This window comes from Dromiciops gliroides, chromosome 2, assembly GCF_019393635.1.
Source record: "Dromiciops gliroides isolate mDroGli1 chromosome 2, mDroGli1.pri, whole genome shotgun sequence".
Taxonomy (NCBI): domain Eukaryota; kingdom Metazoa; phylum Chordata; class Mammalia; order Microbiotheria; family Microbiotheriidae; genus Dromiciops; species Dromiciops gliroides.
The window spans coordinates 162195556-162215329 of NC_057862.1; the positions used below are offsets into that span (position 1 = coordinate 162195556).

Here is a 19774-nt window from a genome sequence, read left to right on the forward strand (position 1 = left end):
TGTGGGTCCTTTTCCCTCTTCTATGATCTCTTTGGGATACAGACCTAGCAGTAGTACCACTGGGTCAAAGGGTATGAACAGTCCCATAGCTCTTTGGGCATAGTTCCAAATTGCTCTACTGTTGTTATTCTCTGTAATGAAATTATTGTTTCTGTGATTTGTTCTTTGACCCACTTATTCTTTAGGATTAGATTATTTATTTTCCAGCTAATTTTTAATCTATTTTTCCACTGCCCTTTGTTGAATGTCATTTTTATTTGTATTATGATCTGAAAAGAATACATTTAATATTTCTGCCTTTCTGCATTTAATTTTGACATTTTATGCCCTAATACTTGGTCAATTTTTGTGTAAGTGCCATGTGCTGCTGAGTAAAAGGTATATTCCTTTCTACTCCCATTCAGTTTTCTCCAAAGGTCTATCATATCTAACTAACTTCTCTAATATTCTATTTACCTCCTTAGTTTCTTGTTTATTTTTTCGTTAGATTTATTGAGTTCTGAGAGAGGACAATGGAGGCCCCACAGTAGAGTATAGTTTTACTTTCTATTTCTTCCTGCAACTTGTTTGACTTCTTCAAGAATTTGAATGCTATACCACTTGGTAAATATATACTTAGTATTGATATTGCTTCATTTTCTATGATATATTTTTAGCAAGATGTAGTATTTTCTTTCCTTATCTCTGTTAATTAGGTCTATTTTTGTTTTTACTTTGAGATCAGGATTGCTACCCTTGCTTTTTTCACTTCATCTGAAGCATAATAGATTCTGCTCCAGCCCCTTACCTTCACCCTGTGTATATCTGGTTTTTTGTAAACAACATATTGTTGGATTCTATTTTTTGATCCACTCTGCTATTCCCTTCTGTTTTATGGGAGAATTTATCCCATTCACATTCACAGTTAGGATTGCTGTGTCTTTCCTACTATCCAGTTTTTCCTCCTGTCCGTCCTCTCTTCTTTCACCCCTTCCCTCCTCACTATTGTTTTGCTTCAGTCTACTGTCTCCCCATATCTGTCCCCCCTTCTGTCAGATCCTTCCCCGCTTTTACTTAATCTCTTCCCCTCCTACTTCTCTACTGGGTAAGATAGATTTTTATATTTGACTGATTGTGTATATTATTGCCTCTTGGAACCAATACTGATGAGAGTAAGGTTCAAATAATGCCTATAGCCCATCTTCTCATCTTCCCCATCACTGTAATAGGTCTTTCACTGTGAAATAATTTACCTCTCCCTTCCTTCTGCACCCAGTGTACTGTGCTTTCTCATCCCTTAATTTTTTTGTCTTATACCTATACCCTCTGTCTATGTATATAGAATTTTTAAGAATTACAAGTATCATTTTTGCCTGTAAGGATGTAAACAGTATAGCTCTATTGAATCCCTTATAATTTCTTTTCACTTTTTACCTGTTTATGCTTCTCTTGGGTCTTGATATTGGAGATCATATTTTTGGTTTAATTTTGGTCTTCTCCTTATGAAGGCCTGATATCCTTTTATTTCATTGAATGATCATTTTTTCCCTTCATATATTATGCTTGATTTTGTCGGGTAAGCAAATTCTTTGTTGTAGTCCTAGCTTCTTTGCATTCTGGCATATTATGTTCCATGCCTCTGATCTTTTAATGTTGCAGCCACTAAGTCCTTAGTAATCCTTACTGTGACTACCTGATATTTGAATTGTTTCTTCCTTTCCACTGGCAGTATTTTTTCCTTACCCTGATACTTCTTAATTTGGGCTATAATGTTCCTTTGAATTTTTATTTTGGGATCTCTTTCCTGAGGTAATCAGTGGATTCTTTTTTTTTAAGTATTTATTTTATTCTGAACTTAAATGAAACAAACATTTCCATAATACATTAGAATAGTATTAAAGAATAATCCCTCCTTTCTCCCTGCCTCCTTTACTAGGCAACAAACAATCTTATATGGGCCATACATGTATGATCATATAAAACATCACCACACTTGTCACTTTGTACAAGCAAACTTAATCATAAAATAGTAAGAATATGAAAAATAGCATACTTCAGTCTGTTCCATTAATATCAGTTCTTTCTTTGGAGGTGGATAGTATGTTTCATCAGTAGTCCTTTGAGATTGTTTAGGATCATTGTATTGTTAAAGTAACTATTTTGCCTTATGATTCCAGGATATCAGGACAGTTTTCCTTGATAATTTCTTGAAAGATGGGGTCCAAGTCCTCCTTTTGATTATGACTTTCAGATAATCTAATGATTCTGACATTGTGTGTTCTGGATCTTTTTTCCAGGTCATTTGTTTTTCCCATGAGGTATTTTACATTTTCTACTATTTTTTTTTTCATTTTTTGAATCTGATTGATTCTTGATGTCTCATAGAGTCATTAGCTTCCACTTGCCCAATTCTAACTTTTAAGTAGTTGTTTTCCTTAGTTAGCTTTTGTAGTTTCTTTTCTCTTTGGCCAATTGTATTTTTAAGGAGTTGTTTTCTGCAGTGGATTTTTGTACCTCCTTTTCCATTTGGCCAATTTTACTTTTTAAGCAGTTTTCTTTTTTATAAGCTATTCTTTTTTCATAGTTCTCTTGCATCACTCTCATTTCTTTTCTTAACTTTTCTTCTACCTCTCATAGGAATTTTTGGGTCCTTTTTGAGTTCTTCCATGAGTTCTTTCTGGGCTTGAAACCCCTTTCCTTTTTCCTTTATTTTGACATTGTTGTCCTCTTCTGAGTTTGTGTCTTCATCTTCTCTGTCACCATAGTAACTATCTTTGGTCAGATTCTTTTTGTTGTTGTTGTTCATATTTTTTCGCCTTTCCCCTTTCTTTTAAATTTGAGCTCTGTCTGTTTCAGGCTTCTCGGTTCAGGGGCTGTAGACCCTGGCTGTTTACGTGGTGCTACACTGATGTTGCCCTGAGGCCCATGGGGGATCCTTGTGTCTGGTGATATGTTAAGTGGATGAGGTAGATCTAGGTGGCTGGTGCTGCTGGAGGCTGTAGGGGTCTGGCAGCTTACCTGGTGTTGAGCTGTGGTCCTAGTGCTGATGTCTGGCATGTACCGAGTCTGGTGGGGTGTGTCTGTGTTTCTCTGGGGTTACAATGAAGCACATAGGTGATCTGGCCCCTGGAGGTTGCCTGCTTGCCCTGGGATACACTGAAGCACAAGATGGTTCTCAGAGCTGGTGTTTGCCAGTTCTGCTGGCTATGCTGAAGCATATGTGGGGGGAAGGGGAGTTCCTGGTGTTGTTTACCTGCTGCACTACACTGGGACTCAAGGTCTCCAGCTGGTCTGCCGGGGTGCTTCTTGTCCTCGATTGCGTTCCCCTTTTACCTGAGTGAAACAAACTTTCCTGCTGATCTTCCAAGTTTATTGGGCTCAAAGTTTGTTTCTCCCTCATCTTTTTGCTGGTTCTGTTGGTCCAGGATTTATTTGGGGGCACTGTGTTATGGTTGTTTGGAAGTGAATATGGGAGACTTATGGCACTCTGCCATCTCCTGTGTATTTCTTTAATAACCTCTTTTTCACCACTTATTCTGTAATCTCACTGGGTATAATGTATTGAAGCTCTTCAGTTGATCTTTAAATTCAGACAGTATAGTATTATTTACTTAATTTCATTAGAAGACTGTTATTAATAGATGAGCCACAAAACTCGAGTTATTCAACAAAATTGTGCAGTTTTTCAAAGACAGCCTTCCCTGTTCTCTTTCTTCTTTTTCTTTTTTGGGCTTAGCTCAATATCCATTTATAGTATCAGTGTGGTACAGTGGAAAGGATACCAACTCGAGACAGTGGACTTGGATTTAAATCTTTCTCTGATGCTTGTATCTGTGTGACCTTGGGCAAGGCACTTATCCTTACTTGGCCTTAGTTTACTCATCTGTAAAAAAGATTAGGTTGGCCTCTGAGGTTCGTTTCAGCTCTAGTTCTGTGGTCCTGTATGTGTACTGATGGGCCTGTTCTAAAGGTTGTCCATCCAACTACACATTAAATGGGCCAACAGGGTTGTTGTTTTTTAAATAAATGACAGAACAAGCAGAATTTTGTATATAATTTATCTTTCAGGTTTCCCAACTAGTAATATGTAGGAAATTGCCTATATACTGAAATCTCTATAAATTGCCACATTACCCTCTTAAGTTTATATATCTCTTTAATCTTCTGACTATTTATTAAATATTTTAAGTATATTTTTAAATTATCTTTAATCATTTTTTTAATCTATTTTATAAGTTTCCAGATTTAAAATTATATTGTTTTTTTTAATTCAAAGGAAGGCATCATCTGGTGAAATAGACAGGTAGTAAAAATTATAATTTTACATATTTTATATTCTATCTCCTTGGTTCTAAGTATGGCATTTCATCAACACTTCTCCTTTAACAGTATAACTCTTCAGAACATCCTGTTGTATTAATACTCAAAAGTGGATTTATTTGCTAAATGAATGGGTGTGTCTGTGTATATGGGGGAAAATAATGCAGTGCTTAAAAATATGTAGGTAATTCTTGGGGGCAGCTAGGTGACTCAGTGGATAAAGCACCGGCCCTGGATTCAGGAGTACCTGAGTTCAAATCCAGCCTCAGACACTTGACACTTACTAGCTGTGTGACCCTGGGCAAGTCACTTAACCCCCATTGCCCCGCAAAAAAAAAATGTAGGTAATTCTGATAAATTGTGAGCTTATATTGCATCTTTTTTTAAAACTGTGAAACATGGGGGGCAGCTAGATGGCGCAGTGGTTAAGCACCGGCCCTGGATTCAGGAGTACCTGAGTTCAAATCCGGCCTCAGACACTTGACACTTACTAGCTGTGTGACCATGGGCAAGTCACTTTACCCCCATTGCCTGCCAAAAAAAAAAAAATTATTAAAAAAAAACCTGTGAAACATGTAAGTGGATAATAACTGGTTTTCCTTCTTTTTGTGTTTGGAAAAATCTGAGAGATTCCAAATTTTTTTCTACATTAGGATTTTTTTTTAATAGGAAGAATATATATGTCTTTGCTCCCATGAGCAGCAAGCAAAAGATAGGCAAATCAGTATATGTGCTTTGGAATATGATAGGTAAAAGTCAACAAGTGTATCACAGTGATTAATTTAACTTTTTTCTCCTCTTCTTTTTAGCAAAACTGTACAATCTAAAGTGGACTGCATTTTGGTAAGTAAAAACATTAATGTTAAAATGTTTCTTTAATTAGGCTAATTTTACTTGGATAAAATATATTAATTTTTAAAAATATTGTTTAAAATATATTCTTATTTTAATAAAAATAGCTGTACATTTAATATAGCCCCAGGGTATAGGACCATAATGTTTTCTTATACAGTTACTTCTACACAACATAGCAAAACCACTACCAGAAGACAACACATTGTTATTTAAAACTTATTATATTTTGCTGAAAATAATACTTCTGGAAGTAAATATATTAATTAAACTGGATATTTTTGCCTTCTATTAACTGTATAAGTTTGGTGGGTTTTGGGGAGGTAAGGGTAATGGGTTGGGGTTTTTTGGTTTTTTTCTTTACAGCAAATATTAAGATGCTGGTTTTGTTGTTTTGTTTTGCCTGTATATGTTTTTCAGATTTTGGACTAGATCTTTAGGAGTTAAATATACAATTAATTTAATAGTTTAATTTTAGATTGTATTTGTGGTTCTTAGCTCTTGCTACACATATAGTTGAGTGGAATATGATGCTTCAGTGGGGGAAGGAGCATGCAGCTGTTCTTGCTACTGGAATAGCGCTGGCTTCTTGCATATCTCTCTCTGTTGATTCTGCCTGGAGTGATCAAGGGCCATATTCTCAGCTTCCCAGCAGTGTCACTTCAGTAAGCCAACCTTTTTGCTCATCTCTAGACTTGTGAGTTCAGGATGTCTCTTCCCTACCAAGTCTAACAGAAAGACATTAATTCAGCTGTTGCATGTTTGATTACATCTTATTGGCCAGAAGGCATGGTGACAAATGGAATTAGTAGAGAACTGCAGTATTTCTTTGTTCATTTACTAACAGTTTCTGGAGAAACTAGTTTATTCTATTTTTGATGGTATCAGGTGATTATCTAGATTGCATATGTACTGAGAAAATGAAGGGTAGAGACTTTCGTAATTATTAGAGCTGATATGTGCATACTAATTACAAATATCTAAATAGAATCAAATTGTTTGACTTTTTCTATTTATCTTACTAACTAGAGAAGTAAATATAACCCACCTTCTTTATCTTTGTTAGAGTCCAAAGTTTTGTTAATGTTCCAGGCAGAAAATTTAAAGCTATATCAACATATGGTATTCCTTCTAATTCAAAAGTGTACATTGGTTACAATTTTAAACTATAATAATTATGAGACCTCCTTGCTGCAGTGCACTGGATTTAGAATTGGAGGCTATGAAGTCAAATCCTAGCACTGCTCCATATTACCTTTATAACCTTAGACAAGTCACTTAACCTTTCTAGGCCTCAGTTTCCTTTTCTGTATAAGGACAAGGTTGAACTAGATGGTAAGGTTCTTTTAACCCAATATTTTATCATTATATAATAGAAAACATAATTAAGATTGAAATTTTCATTAACCTGTTCAAAAACAGCCTAAGAATGCAATTTGTCATTTTATTTTAGCAACCATTAAATATGCATTTGTTATAATCGGAACATTCAGTTCAATTCAATATTTGGTAAACACCTACTATGTATTGTGATACTGAACTAAGAATGAAACCTTCCCCTTCCTGCAATAAGTTTACATTCTTCTAGAAAATGTAACATGCAGGTATAATACAAAGTAATTTGAGGAGAGTGTATTAGATACTAGAGACATCAGGGAACTTTGTAAAATGAATTAAAAAGTTGTTTGGCATTGGTGAACATATAATCTAATTCATATCACTGTTTGCATGAATATAGTTGGAAATGATAGGAAATGATGGGAAAATATTGGGTAATAATCTCAAATGGTGTAGCTTCCTGAAAAAAAAAGTATCCAGGTTCTTATGTCCTTAGAATTGAATCATTTGCCAATGGTATTCCTCTTCCAATATGTATCAATGCTTTCAAGTATTCTCCCTGTAGGAATATCTTGTGTTGGGATAATTATACCCAAGGACTTGCCTGTAGCAATGTAATTTGACTTAAAATTTGTTAATAGGAATAAATCATTAACTAAAACAGTATTTTGTCACTTATAATCCTCAGACCTCTGGTAATGGGAGAGAAATAGAGTTGTTACAAGGGGTCATCAAATTAATTTGTACACCAAACCATTTTTTGTACACCATTGTCATTTTTGTTTAATTTCAGAAATATATCCATAGAATGATTATCTACCTATCTATCTATCTATCTCAAATTAATGAGCAAGGTCAGCTAGGTGGCACAGTGGATAAAGCACTGGCCCTGGATTCAGGAGGACCTGAGTTCAAATCCAGCCTCAGACACTTGACACATACCAGCTGTGTGACCCTGGGCAAGTCACTTAACCCTCATTGCCCTGCTTAAAAAAAAAATCAATGAACAGACATCCCTTCTTATAGACTGAATATCACTAACATCTCAAATTGGAGTTCCTTCCCATGCCGTCACCTTTTATTTGTCACCTTCTCTTCCCTTCCTTATCTTTCTTGGTGAATCAGTCCAACTCTACACTGTCTTATTCTCTCAAGTCCCTTGCCTCCTTAGCTGCCAGTCTTGTCCTGCAAAGTTTCAACCCTGGCTGATTCCCATCATCTGTTACCTCACTTCTGTTCACATGCTGCTGAATAATGTTTGAGAAGATAATGAAATTATGCTGAGTACTACAAATTTATGTGACATAATCCCAACTGGCCCCTCACTACATTGAGGCAATCCTTTTATATCACCTTAATTAACTCACTTTCCACTCCTCAAAGCAGCTTTCCCAAACCTTTCCATCCTTCCTCAAAACTCCTTTGACTCCCCCTTTTTCCACCATCTCAGATGAGAACCTTGCCCCATATTTCATTGAAAATATTTAAACCATTTATTGAGAACTCTCTTCTCCCCTCCTCCTCACATCACCCAGAAGCCTTCTGCCATTGTATTCCTTCACCTTTGTTTTACACAAGGAGAGCCCTTCTACATGCCAAAGCAATCCCATTACATCCTGTCTTCAGAAGATTTCCGCCTTCTATTATTCCCACTCTCTTGTTTATCTCTAGTTTCTCCCTGTCTAATCTCTATCTAATGGCTACTTCCTACTGCTTGTAAATATGTACATTTTCCCTTCATCCTCAAAAAAAAAATCCATCTACCCCTACTTGGCTATTATCCCATGTTTCTCCTTTTATTGGCTAAACTCCTTGAGAAGGCCATCTAAAATAGGCACCTTTACTTCCTTTCCTCTCACTCTCTTCTTAAGTTTCTACAGTTTTGCTTCCAACTTCATTCAGTTGAAATGATTCTCTCTAGAGTTACCACTGACCCTTTAATTCCTAAATCTAATGGCCTTTTTCAGCCATCATATTTCTTGATTTCTCTGCAGTCTTTGACACTGTAGATCACCCTGTTCTTGGTTATCTCTTCTTTCCAGTTTCTCACACTGCTCTATCCTGGTTATGCTCCTACCTATCTGACCACACTTACTCAATCTTCTTAGCTAGATCTTCATCCAGGTGATGCTCACTGAAAGTGGGTGTCCCCCCAGGGCTCTGTCTTGGGCCTTCTTTTCTTCTTCCTCTGTGCTGTTTCACTGGGTCTTCTCATCAGCTCCAGTGGATTCAATGATCATTTCTGTGATAATGATTCTTATCTTCTTATCCCAATCTAACCTTTCTCTTAACTTCTAGACTTCTTTCTCCAACTACTTATTGCAATCAGCATGTCTTGTAGACATCTTAAACTCAACATTTCCAAAACCAAACCTCAGCTATCTTTCTCTTTCAAGTTCTCCCCCTTCTGAACATTTTTATTATTGTCAAGGGAACTATCTTCCTCCCAGTAACCTCTGCTCACAAGCTAGGAGCCCCTCCTCAACTATTTGGGCCCTCTCACTGTCCACATCTAATCTTTTGCCAACATCTGTCAGTTTTACTTTTCTAACATCTCTCCTATATGTCCCTTTTTCCTCTGATGCTCCTAGCACCCTGGTCTAGATTATCATCACCTCACACCTGGACTATTGCAATAGTCTTTGGTCTCTCTGCCTCAAGTCTCTCCTCACTCCAGTCCATCTTCTATATAGCTGTCAGTTTATTCTTCTTAAAGCCCAGATCTGACCATGTCACAAACCCTCATTCAATAAACTCCCGTGACTCCCTATTTCCTCAACAATCATATATGAAGACCTCTGTCTAACATTCAAAGCCACTCACAACTTTACCCCCTTTTATTTTTCTAGAGAATCAGGGAATGTCTCTTAGCACCCTGCTCTTTGCCACCTACTCTGCAGTCCAGTGAAACTTTATCCATTGCCAGACTCCAAGCATTTTTACTCACTGGCGGTCTCTTGTGCCTGGAAAGCTCTCCCCTCCTTATATTTGCTTCCTGACTAGCCTGGTTTCCTTCAAGTTCCATTTAAAATCCCATTGTCTACAAGAAGGCTTTCCTGATTCACCCTTTATTGATTATTCCAAATTTATCCTGTATATATCTTGTTTGTACATAGATGTTTTCATGTTATTGCCATCATTAGACTAGGTACTATCTTTTCCTTTCTTTGTCTCCCCAGTGCTTAGCACATTGCTTGACAAATAATAGATGCTTAATAAATGATTATTGACTGATGGACCAACATGAGTCTAAACTATAATGGAAAAAATTTAACTAAATTGTTATTTTTGTTGCTTCCTGGATCTGTAATTAGAATGGTCAGGTTAATGGTTAGAAAGACTTAAACTCTGTTCGCTGGAGACATAACTCATATAGAGTTTCAAATTTCATTCATATGTATACAAACACACACACCCTTTTGTATATGTATATGCATATGCATATGTGCATTTGAGAGAGAATATGTCCCCAAAACCTTAATTATTTAAGCTTTAATAGCTTAAAAATGCACTAAGATTTTTGGAAATTCCTGTACATACCTACAGCTATCTTTCTGGTTTACCTGATTTTAAGATTGTTTATATTTAATCTTTTTAAAAGTGGAAAATAAAAATTTTCAACTTACTATTGTCTTTTATAACTCCTTTTAAAACTTTTTATAACACCTTTTAAAAATCAGGTGTACTGATTTTAAAAACAAATCTCTTTTGGTTCTCTAAGCTTACTATTTTAAGTTTTGGAATGGCTGTATTTGAGAAAGAATTTTCAATTGTAGCAATACTTTTATTAATCATTTTGAAATGAATTCACTTCTGTCTAATATGTCTGCCAGAACAGGAGGCAGATTTTCTTTTTCCACATAGTGATTCCAGCAAATTCACACCATGATGATGTAAGGGGCTAAAATTCTAGCTAGTCTGTCTAAAATATCTAATGAGTGGTCTCCAATAAATTATAAGCTTTAGCAAGAGTTAGACTTTTAAGCATTTATTAAGGAGAATAAGAATTTGGTAAAGAGAGAGAGAAAGGCCTAGATTCATCTATTTATTAAAGGGAGAGAGCATTCCTAGCTCCACTCTCAACCAGAGTCCTGACGAAAGAGAGCGCCAGCCTTGCCCCCTCTTCCTCCCACAAGCAAACATCCTTCCTGACACCAAAGAGCTGCATATCTTGTCCTCAGACGCCTTCTCCTCATGGCGGAGCTTTGCTACAGTAAGTCTCCAGCAGGTGGCGTCATTCCAATCATTACAATGAATAATGATCAAGGAACTAAAGTAAGTTATTTCTTCTTCCTAAAACTTAATGAAGTTTCCTGGTGCCTGTGAGCTTCATAAGCTCACAGGGAGTAGGAAACAGGGTGGCCAGGAAAACTAGTGTTTGCAAACAAGCCCATGTTGTCTTTATAGATCAACACGCATATCCTCCAAGGCCATGTGTGAGGCCGAAAGAGCAGAGGGCTCTCTGGAAAAAGCCCAGTGGTAATCAGAAAGCCCCGAGGTGGCATTCTTAAAAGCTCAAGGAGTGACAGTGACCAAAACAATGCTATAGTGCTTAGACCTGAAAAGCCAGGACCTTTGGGCCCTACCCTTTTGATCCTGTGCTCTGCACCTCAAAGTTTCAGACCTAATCTAAGGATGTGGAGGTTGACCTAGGACAAATATAAGCAGAACCAACCACCCTACCCAAAAGTGTGACGTGGTATAGATGCTGGCCCTGATACAAAACCCTAGCTAATTAACTAAAGAAGATATCAACTAGTATTTTAAAAATTATTGTAGCTCTAGAAATTTCCCAAAATAGTTACTGTCAGCAGTGACTCACAGGGGAAAAAAACAAAACTAAACTAAAAAACAAAACAGATTTTCCACAAGGACTACAAAAATAGAAATGAAGCAAGAGGTAAAAAATGAAATAAAAGCTCTGGAGAAAATAATTGGAAGGTGAATAACTAGCTTAGAAACAAAAATGCTAACTAGAGTATCTCAAATCAGTGACAGACAAAAAAATTAGAACAAAATCTAAAGATGGAAAAAAATAGAGGAGAATGTAAGATATAACTGCTAATAAAAACAACTGACTTGGAAAATAGATCAAGGAGAAATAATTTATGAATCATTGAATTCCATGAAAATTGTGATTTAAAAAATAAAACACTAGGTACCCTGTTTCAAAAAACCCAACTATTAATGAAAACTACCTAGATCTGTTAGCAGCAGCAGAATAGGGGAAGATAGAAAGAATCCACTGATCACCTTCTAAGAATCTACCGATCACTTTCCAAAAGGGAAAAATGTCAAAGCCAAAATCCTGAGCTCTCACATCAAATTTAAAATAGTTTGAGAACACCCTAGAAGCAAGGGGTTAGAGTAACAGGAATCACAATCAAGATCACACAAGGCCTGATAACTTCTGCTTTACATGAAATCTTGGAATAGAGTATTTTAAAAAGCAAAAAGAATGAATTTACATACAAGAATCACTTACCCTACAAATCTAAGTATAGTCCCACAGGAGAAAAAAAATGGACTGTTGTGTGGAAAAGATGATTCTCAGACATCTCTGATGATGAATGATTAGAAACTTTGAAATATAAGTACGAGTCCAGGAAAAAACTGGAAATGCAACATGGTGAAGTGTAATGCTAATATTTTAATAGGGAGGAAACCTTAAAAAGAAACCTCTTTTCAGAACCATAATGTATTCAAAATTTATAAGCAGAGATAAATAAGAAAACCAGCACCCATGAGGTCAGGAAACGGGTGGGGAGGGAAGGAATTTGGTTCTGTTCTGAGTTTTAAGAAGAAAAAGAGAAGGGAGGATAAATGGAGTACCCTAGTGTAGAAGAGAGGAAGATGGGAATGAAACTTGATATTTCTTATAAATGGGGTTAATGAGAATATACATTAAACATGGAGAAAGTGTTTGGAGAGTAAACCTTACTTTCTGAAGCAGACAAAAGGAGGATTGAAAGCACACATGCATACAGACCCAAACAATTTGGTGTAGAAATACATCAGACTCAATAAACAGACAAGCAAAGATTTGAGAGGAAGGAGTTAAGAGAGAGGCTAATACCTGGGAGGGAAAAGTCACAAACAAAACAAAATTTCTGTTCCTGAACTGAAGGAGAATTTAAAAGGAAAAGAAAACTACTAGGCTCTAAAGGTTGCCCCTCAATTGGGAATTGACTGAAGAAATTATGGTATGTGTATGTAGTGGAATATTATTGCATGTAAAAAAGTGAGATAAATTCAGATAATTGTGGATACAATGAACTGATTCACAGTAAATAAGTAGAATTAAGAGCTCAATTTATATAAGGACAACACCATTGTAAAGAAAAATAAAATATTGAAAGACAAGTTCTGATTAAAAAAAAAAAAACAATCTGCAGAGTCCATGCCCTGATAAAGGTAATAGTCTCAGGGTACAGAAAGAAGCATATATTTTTGAACATGGCCACCACGTGGATTTGTTTTGCTTGACAATTTGTTTTGTTTCAGGGGTTGGGTTTTTTTTCTCCTGTTTTTTTAACTGAGAGGGTAGTTTTTGGAGAAGAGGCTTAACAAAAGATGCCAAATAACAGAGGCCATTGAAGCATTTTTTAAAAATACACAGAAAAAGAATTCAGAATAGCTGTCCAGCTAAGATTCCCACTTTGCTATCTGAAGATCATTAAATACAAAAGTTTTTAGTGTCCTGCTAGATCAACAGAAAGATAGAAAAAGTGAATTTCAGAATTGAAAGGGACTTTAAAAGTGATCCAGTTCATCCCTTTTCTGGGCAAGAATCCTCTTCTGCATCCCCAGTAAAGCAAGAACATCTTTCTATAGAGATTGTACGAACAGCAACAGTGCTTGCTCCTATTGAGAACAATGATAAATTGGATGGGAAAGCAGCGAATAACCTTCTTGGCAGGCCTGTGTATCACTTTTCAAGTCTTTAACTGTGCTAGTTGTAGTTAGAAAAGGACTCTAAAATTGACCCCTATAGATAATAAGAAAGTATATATATATATAATTGATAATCCTTTTATCTCTCTTTCTAAAGTATCTTCTTTAAAATTTTTACCTGAAAAAATAATTTCTTGTCCTTGAAGGCTGAGAATATTATGATTCATTTTGAAGACTAAGTTCTCTACTTTTAAGATTAGTATCTTTCTTTACATTGTGGCATTTAGGATGTTGTTGCTAAAGCTCCATTTTTTCCAAGATGTAGTTTTACTGTTTGGAGGTGGCATGATATCATAGATAGAATGCTCTATTTGGAATCAGAAAGACAGAGCTTACTGAAGTGAGGAAGAGTTGAATTCCAATGCAACCTCAGATACTTGTTTGCTGTGTAGCCTTGGGCAAGTCACGTAATCTCTGTTTGCCTCAGTTTCCTCATCTGTGAAATGGAGATAATAGTAGCACCTGCCTACTGTGAGATTCAAATGAGATAATAATTGTAAAGGGCTCGGCAGAGTGCCTGGCATATCACAAACACTGTGTAAATGTTAGCTATTATTATTTTTTTTGTTGCTATTGTTATATAGTTTATATATAAATTATTATATTTATATATAAATTATGTATACATAAATTATTATTCTATATCTATATATAAATCAGCAAGAATTTAAGTACTTACTTAGTGTCAGGCACTACATTAAGCATTAGGGATATACAAAAAGAAGAGATATTGCTTTCAAGGAATTTACAGTTACATTTATATTCTTTAAGGGAAAATAGCATGTACATATATAAATATATACAGCATAAATTCAAGGTAATTGGGGGGTTATTAGTGACTAGGGAGATCAAGAAAGGCTTCATGTAGAAGGTCATTTTGAAGGAAACCAGGGACTCTGTGGAATAGAGGTAAAGGGGGATAGTTTTCCAGAACTGCAGAATATTGGAATATATTGAATAGAGGAGTGACATAGACTGGCACTTCGGGAAAATGGCTTCGGTAGCTACGTAGAAGAATAAAGAGGGAGAAACTTGAGGAACAGAGACCAACTGGGAGACTGCTACAGTAGTCCAGGGTGGAAGTGATGAACTAAGATGGTGGCCATATTAGTAGTGCCAGATCCCAGGGTCATAGATAGAGAGGTGGAAGAGACCTCAGGAGCCATTCAGTAGTCAAATAAATAATCAGTAAATATTTATTAAGTGCCTGTGTGCCAGGCTCTGTGCTAAGCATTGGGGAGAGAAATCCAAATAAATATAAATGCAAAGAAAGACAGCCCTTGTCCTCAAAGGAGCTTGTCTAATTGGAGAAGACAGTATACAAAAGAAGGATGAAAAAGAGCGAGGAGGAAGGCAGGTACGGTGGAGAGGTTAGAGAAGGTTCAAATGAATGCAGTCAGGTGGGAAATGATCTGTCTATCTGAGGAGATGTTTGTAATGAATGTCCTCTCTTCTTAAATGGAGAAGTTTATGGCTCTGCCCTCTAATCATAGGGACTCAGGGTACTGTTGAGATATGAGTAACAAGGCTGATTGGATCTTGCAAAATAATGAGATTTCCCAAAGATAAGTTTACTGGGAGGCTTGGTGGAGAAGTCAGAGTCAGAAATTAGTGCATCTGGGTGGGAAATGAGATGTCTGAAAAGTTTCATTCCCTCATTTTATAGATGAAGAAACTGAGGCCTAGTTGTTGTGGAGACAGAAATGGCAAGATTTAGCAACTGACATGGTAATGTGGGAAGAGGGAGAGAGGCGAGTCAAAGATAAAGGATCCTGTTACTCTTAAAAGAAATAGTGAAAGGGTGGGTTTGTAGGTAAAGATAAATTCTGTTTTGAATATGTTGAGTTTAAATGTCTGTGGAATATCCAGTTTGAATATGTCCAATAGGCAGTTAGTGATGTGAGCTCAATATATACTTCTGGAAGTCATCTTCATAGGGATATTAATTGAACCTCTGGGAGTTGATGAAGACTGAGTCTTGAGGCACACCCATAGTTAGGGTGTATGTTATGGTATGTATGAAGACCCAGCAGAGGACACTGAGGAGTGAGTAGTCAGGCAAGTAGGGCAGAACAGGAAAGGTGACATGAAAACCCAGAAAAAAGAGTATCTAGGTAGGTTGATGAACTGTGTTAAATGCTGCAGAAAGGTCAAGAAGAATCAAGATTGAGAAAAAGCAATTAGGTTTGGCAATCAAAGAATCATTGCTAACTTCGGCAAAAAGTTTTTATTGAGTAATGAGTTCAGAAGTCAGATTGTAAAGGATTGAGAAATGAGTGAAAATAGAGGAAGTACAGGTAAGGTGTATAGCCAGCTTTTCCAGGACTTTGAGAATGAGAGAAGAGATTTAGGATAATAGCCTGCGGGAATGATAGGGTTGTAGAAATATTTTTGATGACCAGCCTAATTTGGGGGGACTAATCTGACTGGAGGACTAATCTGGGGACTTTTGACTATTTGGCTATCTGACTGCGTTTAATTTAATATGGGCCGTTTATAAAGTTCCACCACACTGCTCCCAAACTGATAAACTAAAGATTAAGAAGCCTCTTAACCAAATAATCAAAGCAGAGTTTATTTATGAGATACTATTTCAAATTAAGAATACAGGGAAATAAAATTTACAACCTGACTGCTTTCCTGCGGTCTTTTTCCACTGTGTCTCTTTCCCACCTGCTGTGCTTGGAACTTCTTGAATACAGTAAGGGCCTTAGCCGCCTCCGGCCTCAGGGCATGTTACACTTTCCCTGGTTTGTATTAAGGCCTGTAACCTTCTGTCTGTCTGCTCTGTCAGTTTGCCCTTCGGCCTCTCTTTTGCCTGCTCCTAGTCCTTCTCGTCTTCTCCTGCGTCCTTCTAGCCCCGTCTCTAGTCTCCAATCTTTGCCGTCTCCTCAGCTGCCTCTTGACCTCTTCTTGTCCGTCCGAACCCGAGTCTTGTCTATCTAGTCCGTCTCCCCCCTCCTGTCTCACTCCCAGGTCTATATATACCTTTTCTTCTCTCCACTCAAATCTCCGGGCTTCCTTCGCCCCCCACAGACCAAGCTAATCCGACAGCCAGAGCTGCAGCTGGTGGGGGCGGGGGCTGCTCTCGAGCCTCATGCCTCAGCACAGGCTATCTTTCAGATAGCTCCGCTCAGGTCGGAGGGAGGTGGGGGCTTTTTTCCCCCCAGCTGTCTGACCTGGCGTCTTGTATAGCCTACAGGGCTTTTCCCGCCCAGCTGAAGCTGAGGAGGAGGGGGAGAGACACTGAAGGCCTAAGGCTTTCTAATCTCAGCCTTAAAGGTAGGGTCCCCAAATCAAAATAAATTTCCACAGGGTCTAATGCAAAGCTTCTTAAACTGTGGGTTGAGACCCCATAACTGAATTTGGGTGTTGTGAAAACATTTGGCAACAGTAAAGGTTATATATACCTATTTCATATACCTTTATACCCAGGGTCACATAAAAATTTCTCAGGTGAAAAGGGGTGGGTGGCAAGTGGAAAAAGTAAGAAACCCTGATCTAAGGAAGGTTAACCTTAGAATGTAAGCTTCTTAAGGCCAGAATCTATTTTGTTTCTGTCTCTTTGTTCCCTATTCCTAGCACAGATAGATATAGGTATAGATTAAGCAGGGGAAAAATTATATTTAATATGATACGGTATCATATTATATGGTATCAAAGTCTTATTTTACTTAACTGCACATGTTTTGTATTCTTTCTAATAAACTATAGGCTTTTTGAGGTCAGAAATGATTTTTTCATTTTTGCATCCTTAACATGTCTACTAAAGTATTACTTGGGTGCCTTATTCTGACATGGAAGCTAATGTTAATTTTCAAAGACTGCAGAGCAACTCAAAGTAAAAAAAGGATCTACCAACTTGGAAAGGATGAACCTAGTGAAGGATTGCACATTTGTTGTCTGAAGACAAAAATGCCTAAATGTAGAGATTCTTCCCTAGGTTGGCCACAGGGTAGTGAGTTTCTTTAGTCAGCAGCTCTTGTATACTGACTACAATATTCAACTATATAGGAGTTGCTATCTGTTCCTTTAGAGGAAGGATTATTCATGTCGTTATAGTTACAGAGCCTTGAAGCACCTCTGTTTCAGAGCATAGAGCTTCACATATGCATAGTAGGTGCTTTAAAAATGTCTGCTGAATTGAATTCTTCATAGTTCTTGCTTATTTTCCATTTTTAAAAAACCTGAAGAAGGAATACCTTCATTTGAGTCATGAAATTCAGAAAAACTAAATTAGGGAAATTTTCAAGTAGTATTTTGTGGAGGCTTTTGAAACGACTTTATCTAGACGTGTCTGTTTTGCTACTTTTATCTCAGGAATGGCTCAGGCCCCAGTTCCTACAGGAGTCCTTTCCTGATAACCCCAGTTGGTACCTATAGAAATTATTATCCGCTGGGCCATCTAGCTTCCCCCACCTTAATGTTTTATAAACTTACCAAGGTACATATTATCATTGTTATTGTGTCTGCAGAATATGAACTTAAATCTTAGAATTCTTATCCAGTAACTAAAAACAGCCATTTTTAGATAGTTTATTTTTGTTGCTCAAGCAAAAGTCATGTGCTAGACTAGAAAATTTCCAATAAAGTTTAAAAAATACTAAGTATGGATAGAGATTAGACCTGTAATTTTGTTGATATAGGGAAGCTTTCTTTACCAATGCAATTTATAGTCTTAAAGAGATTCCTAGAACTCTTAGTTGAGTGACAAAAACAAGCTGTAGCAGTCAAAAGAAAGTGATTGAGAGCACTAGAAAACATGACAAATAATTGAAGGAATTGAAGATGAATTTACCAGAGTCTTCAAGTATTTGAAGGGCTACCACATTAAAGAAGGTTTATGCATACTTTTTCCTGCTTTGTGGTAGAACATAGACCTGGGGCAGTCAGTGGATGTTGCAGTGAGGCATATTTATACTTAATGTAAAGGAAAACTTCCTAACAATAAGAACTTTCTAAAAGTAGACTGGATTCTAAAAGTGTATCAGGAAGCAATGAATTCTTTCTCTAGAGGGACCTAAGGCATACATTGGGCAACCACTGGTTAAGGACCTTGTAGAAGGAAATCTTAGTCATGTTTGTATTGGACTGCATGTCCCCAGAGGTAATTTCCAACTCTTAGATCCTATGTTTCTTGGGGGGGGGTGAGGGGGGCAATTTGGTTTAAGTGACTTCCCCAGGGTCATACAATTAGTAAGTGTTAAGTGTCTGAGGCTAGATTTGAACTCAGGTCCTCCTGAATTCAGGGCCAGTACTCTATCCACTGTGCCACCTAGCTGCCCAGATCCTGTGTTTCTATAGTCCTGTGGTTGCTGTTAAGTTCATAGGTTAGGAACTGTTGAGTCAAGGAGAAAGAAGAGTTTGTATGTGTGACTTACAGGAATCATCCCTCCTTTCTAAGAATTGAACTGAAATTATTCACTCTGAGTGTAGAATCCCAAGTGTTGGCAGAAGGTCATCTTGTTAACGGAGACAATTTTTACTAAAGTTTTTTCCCCAGGAGACAGTCAACTAAAATGAGTTGTATCTCCAAAAAGATTCATTGTGAGAAATGAAGTGGTTTGGACTAGATAACCCCTAAGGTCCTTCCAATTCTAAATCTATGATTTTATAATATTGTGAATGAAATACGATTTCTACTATGAATAGACACACTCAGGTGACTTCATAGATGTTATAAAATCTGGCTTTTTTCTTTCTTTTGTTCAGTTTTGTGGGGGTAGGAAAAAAGGCTACATAGAATTTTTTTTAAAAGGTATGTGTACAAAATTTACTTATTTTTTTAAAAGCCTTCTTGGCAGAGGGACCATATTTAAATAAATTTAGTTGTAAAGTAGCTAATTTACATGAAGGCCATATCCCATATGAGTTTGATCTAATAGGTTCTTTTTACTTCATAGGTATACTGAATTTTCAGGTATTGTTCTATTCTCTGTTCTTTCAATGATTTTCCCAGTGCCTGACACGTAGCAAATATTTGTTGATCAATTAATGGTCTGGGACAGTTGATTTGGGCAAAGTAGACCATCTTGTATAAAATATTTTGTTTTTATAGGTTGGGAACTGAAATTCACTTATTGGGGAGGTCACAAGCAGATAATTGCCATACCTGGTTGAAACACTGCTGATGAGTCCTGGGTAATAAGTTTAGTTGATATTTTAAAACAGGTAGCTTTCCTTTGCAAAGGGCCTTACACAGAGCAGCTGCTTAATACATTTTTAAATTGAATTACTTAAATTCTATAGAGGGTATCCTAGTAATGGTCAATCATCTTGAAAATGCATACTGTTAGTAGCATGGGAGAGTAAGCATGAATAAGGATAAAAA

General features: G+C 36.9%; 1 protein-coding gene across 1 annotated transcript in view; it reads left to right on the forward strand.

Moving 5' to 3' along the window:
* RFX7 (regulatory factor X7) overlaps nt 1–19774 on the forward strand; it is a 174496-nt gene that overhangs the window by 98398 nt on the left and 56324 nt on the right. Inside the window, exon 2 of the mRNA XM_043986047.1 lies at nt 5109–5142. Within this exon, the coding sequence (XP_043841982.1) occupies nt 5109–5142 (34 nt within the window). The remainder of the gene's footprint in view (nt 1–5108; nt 5143–19774) is intronic.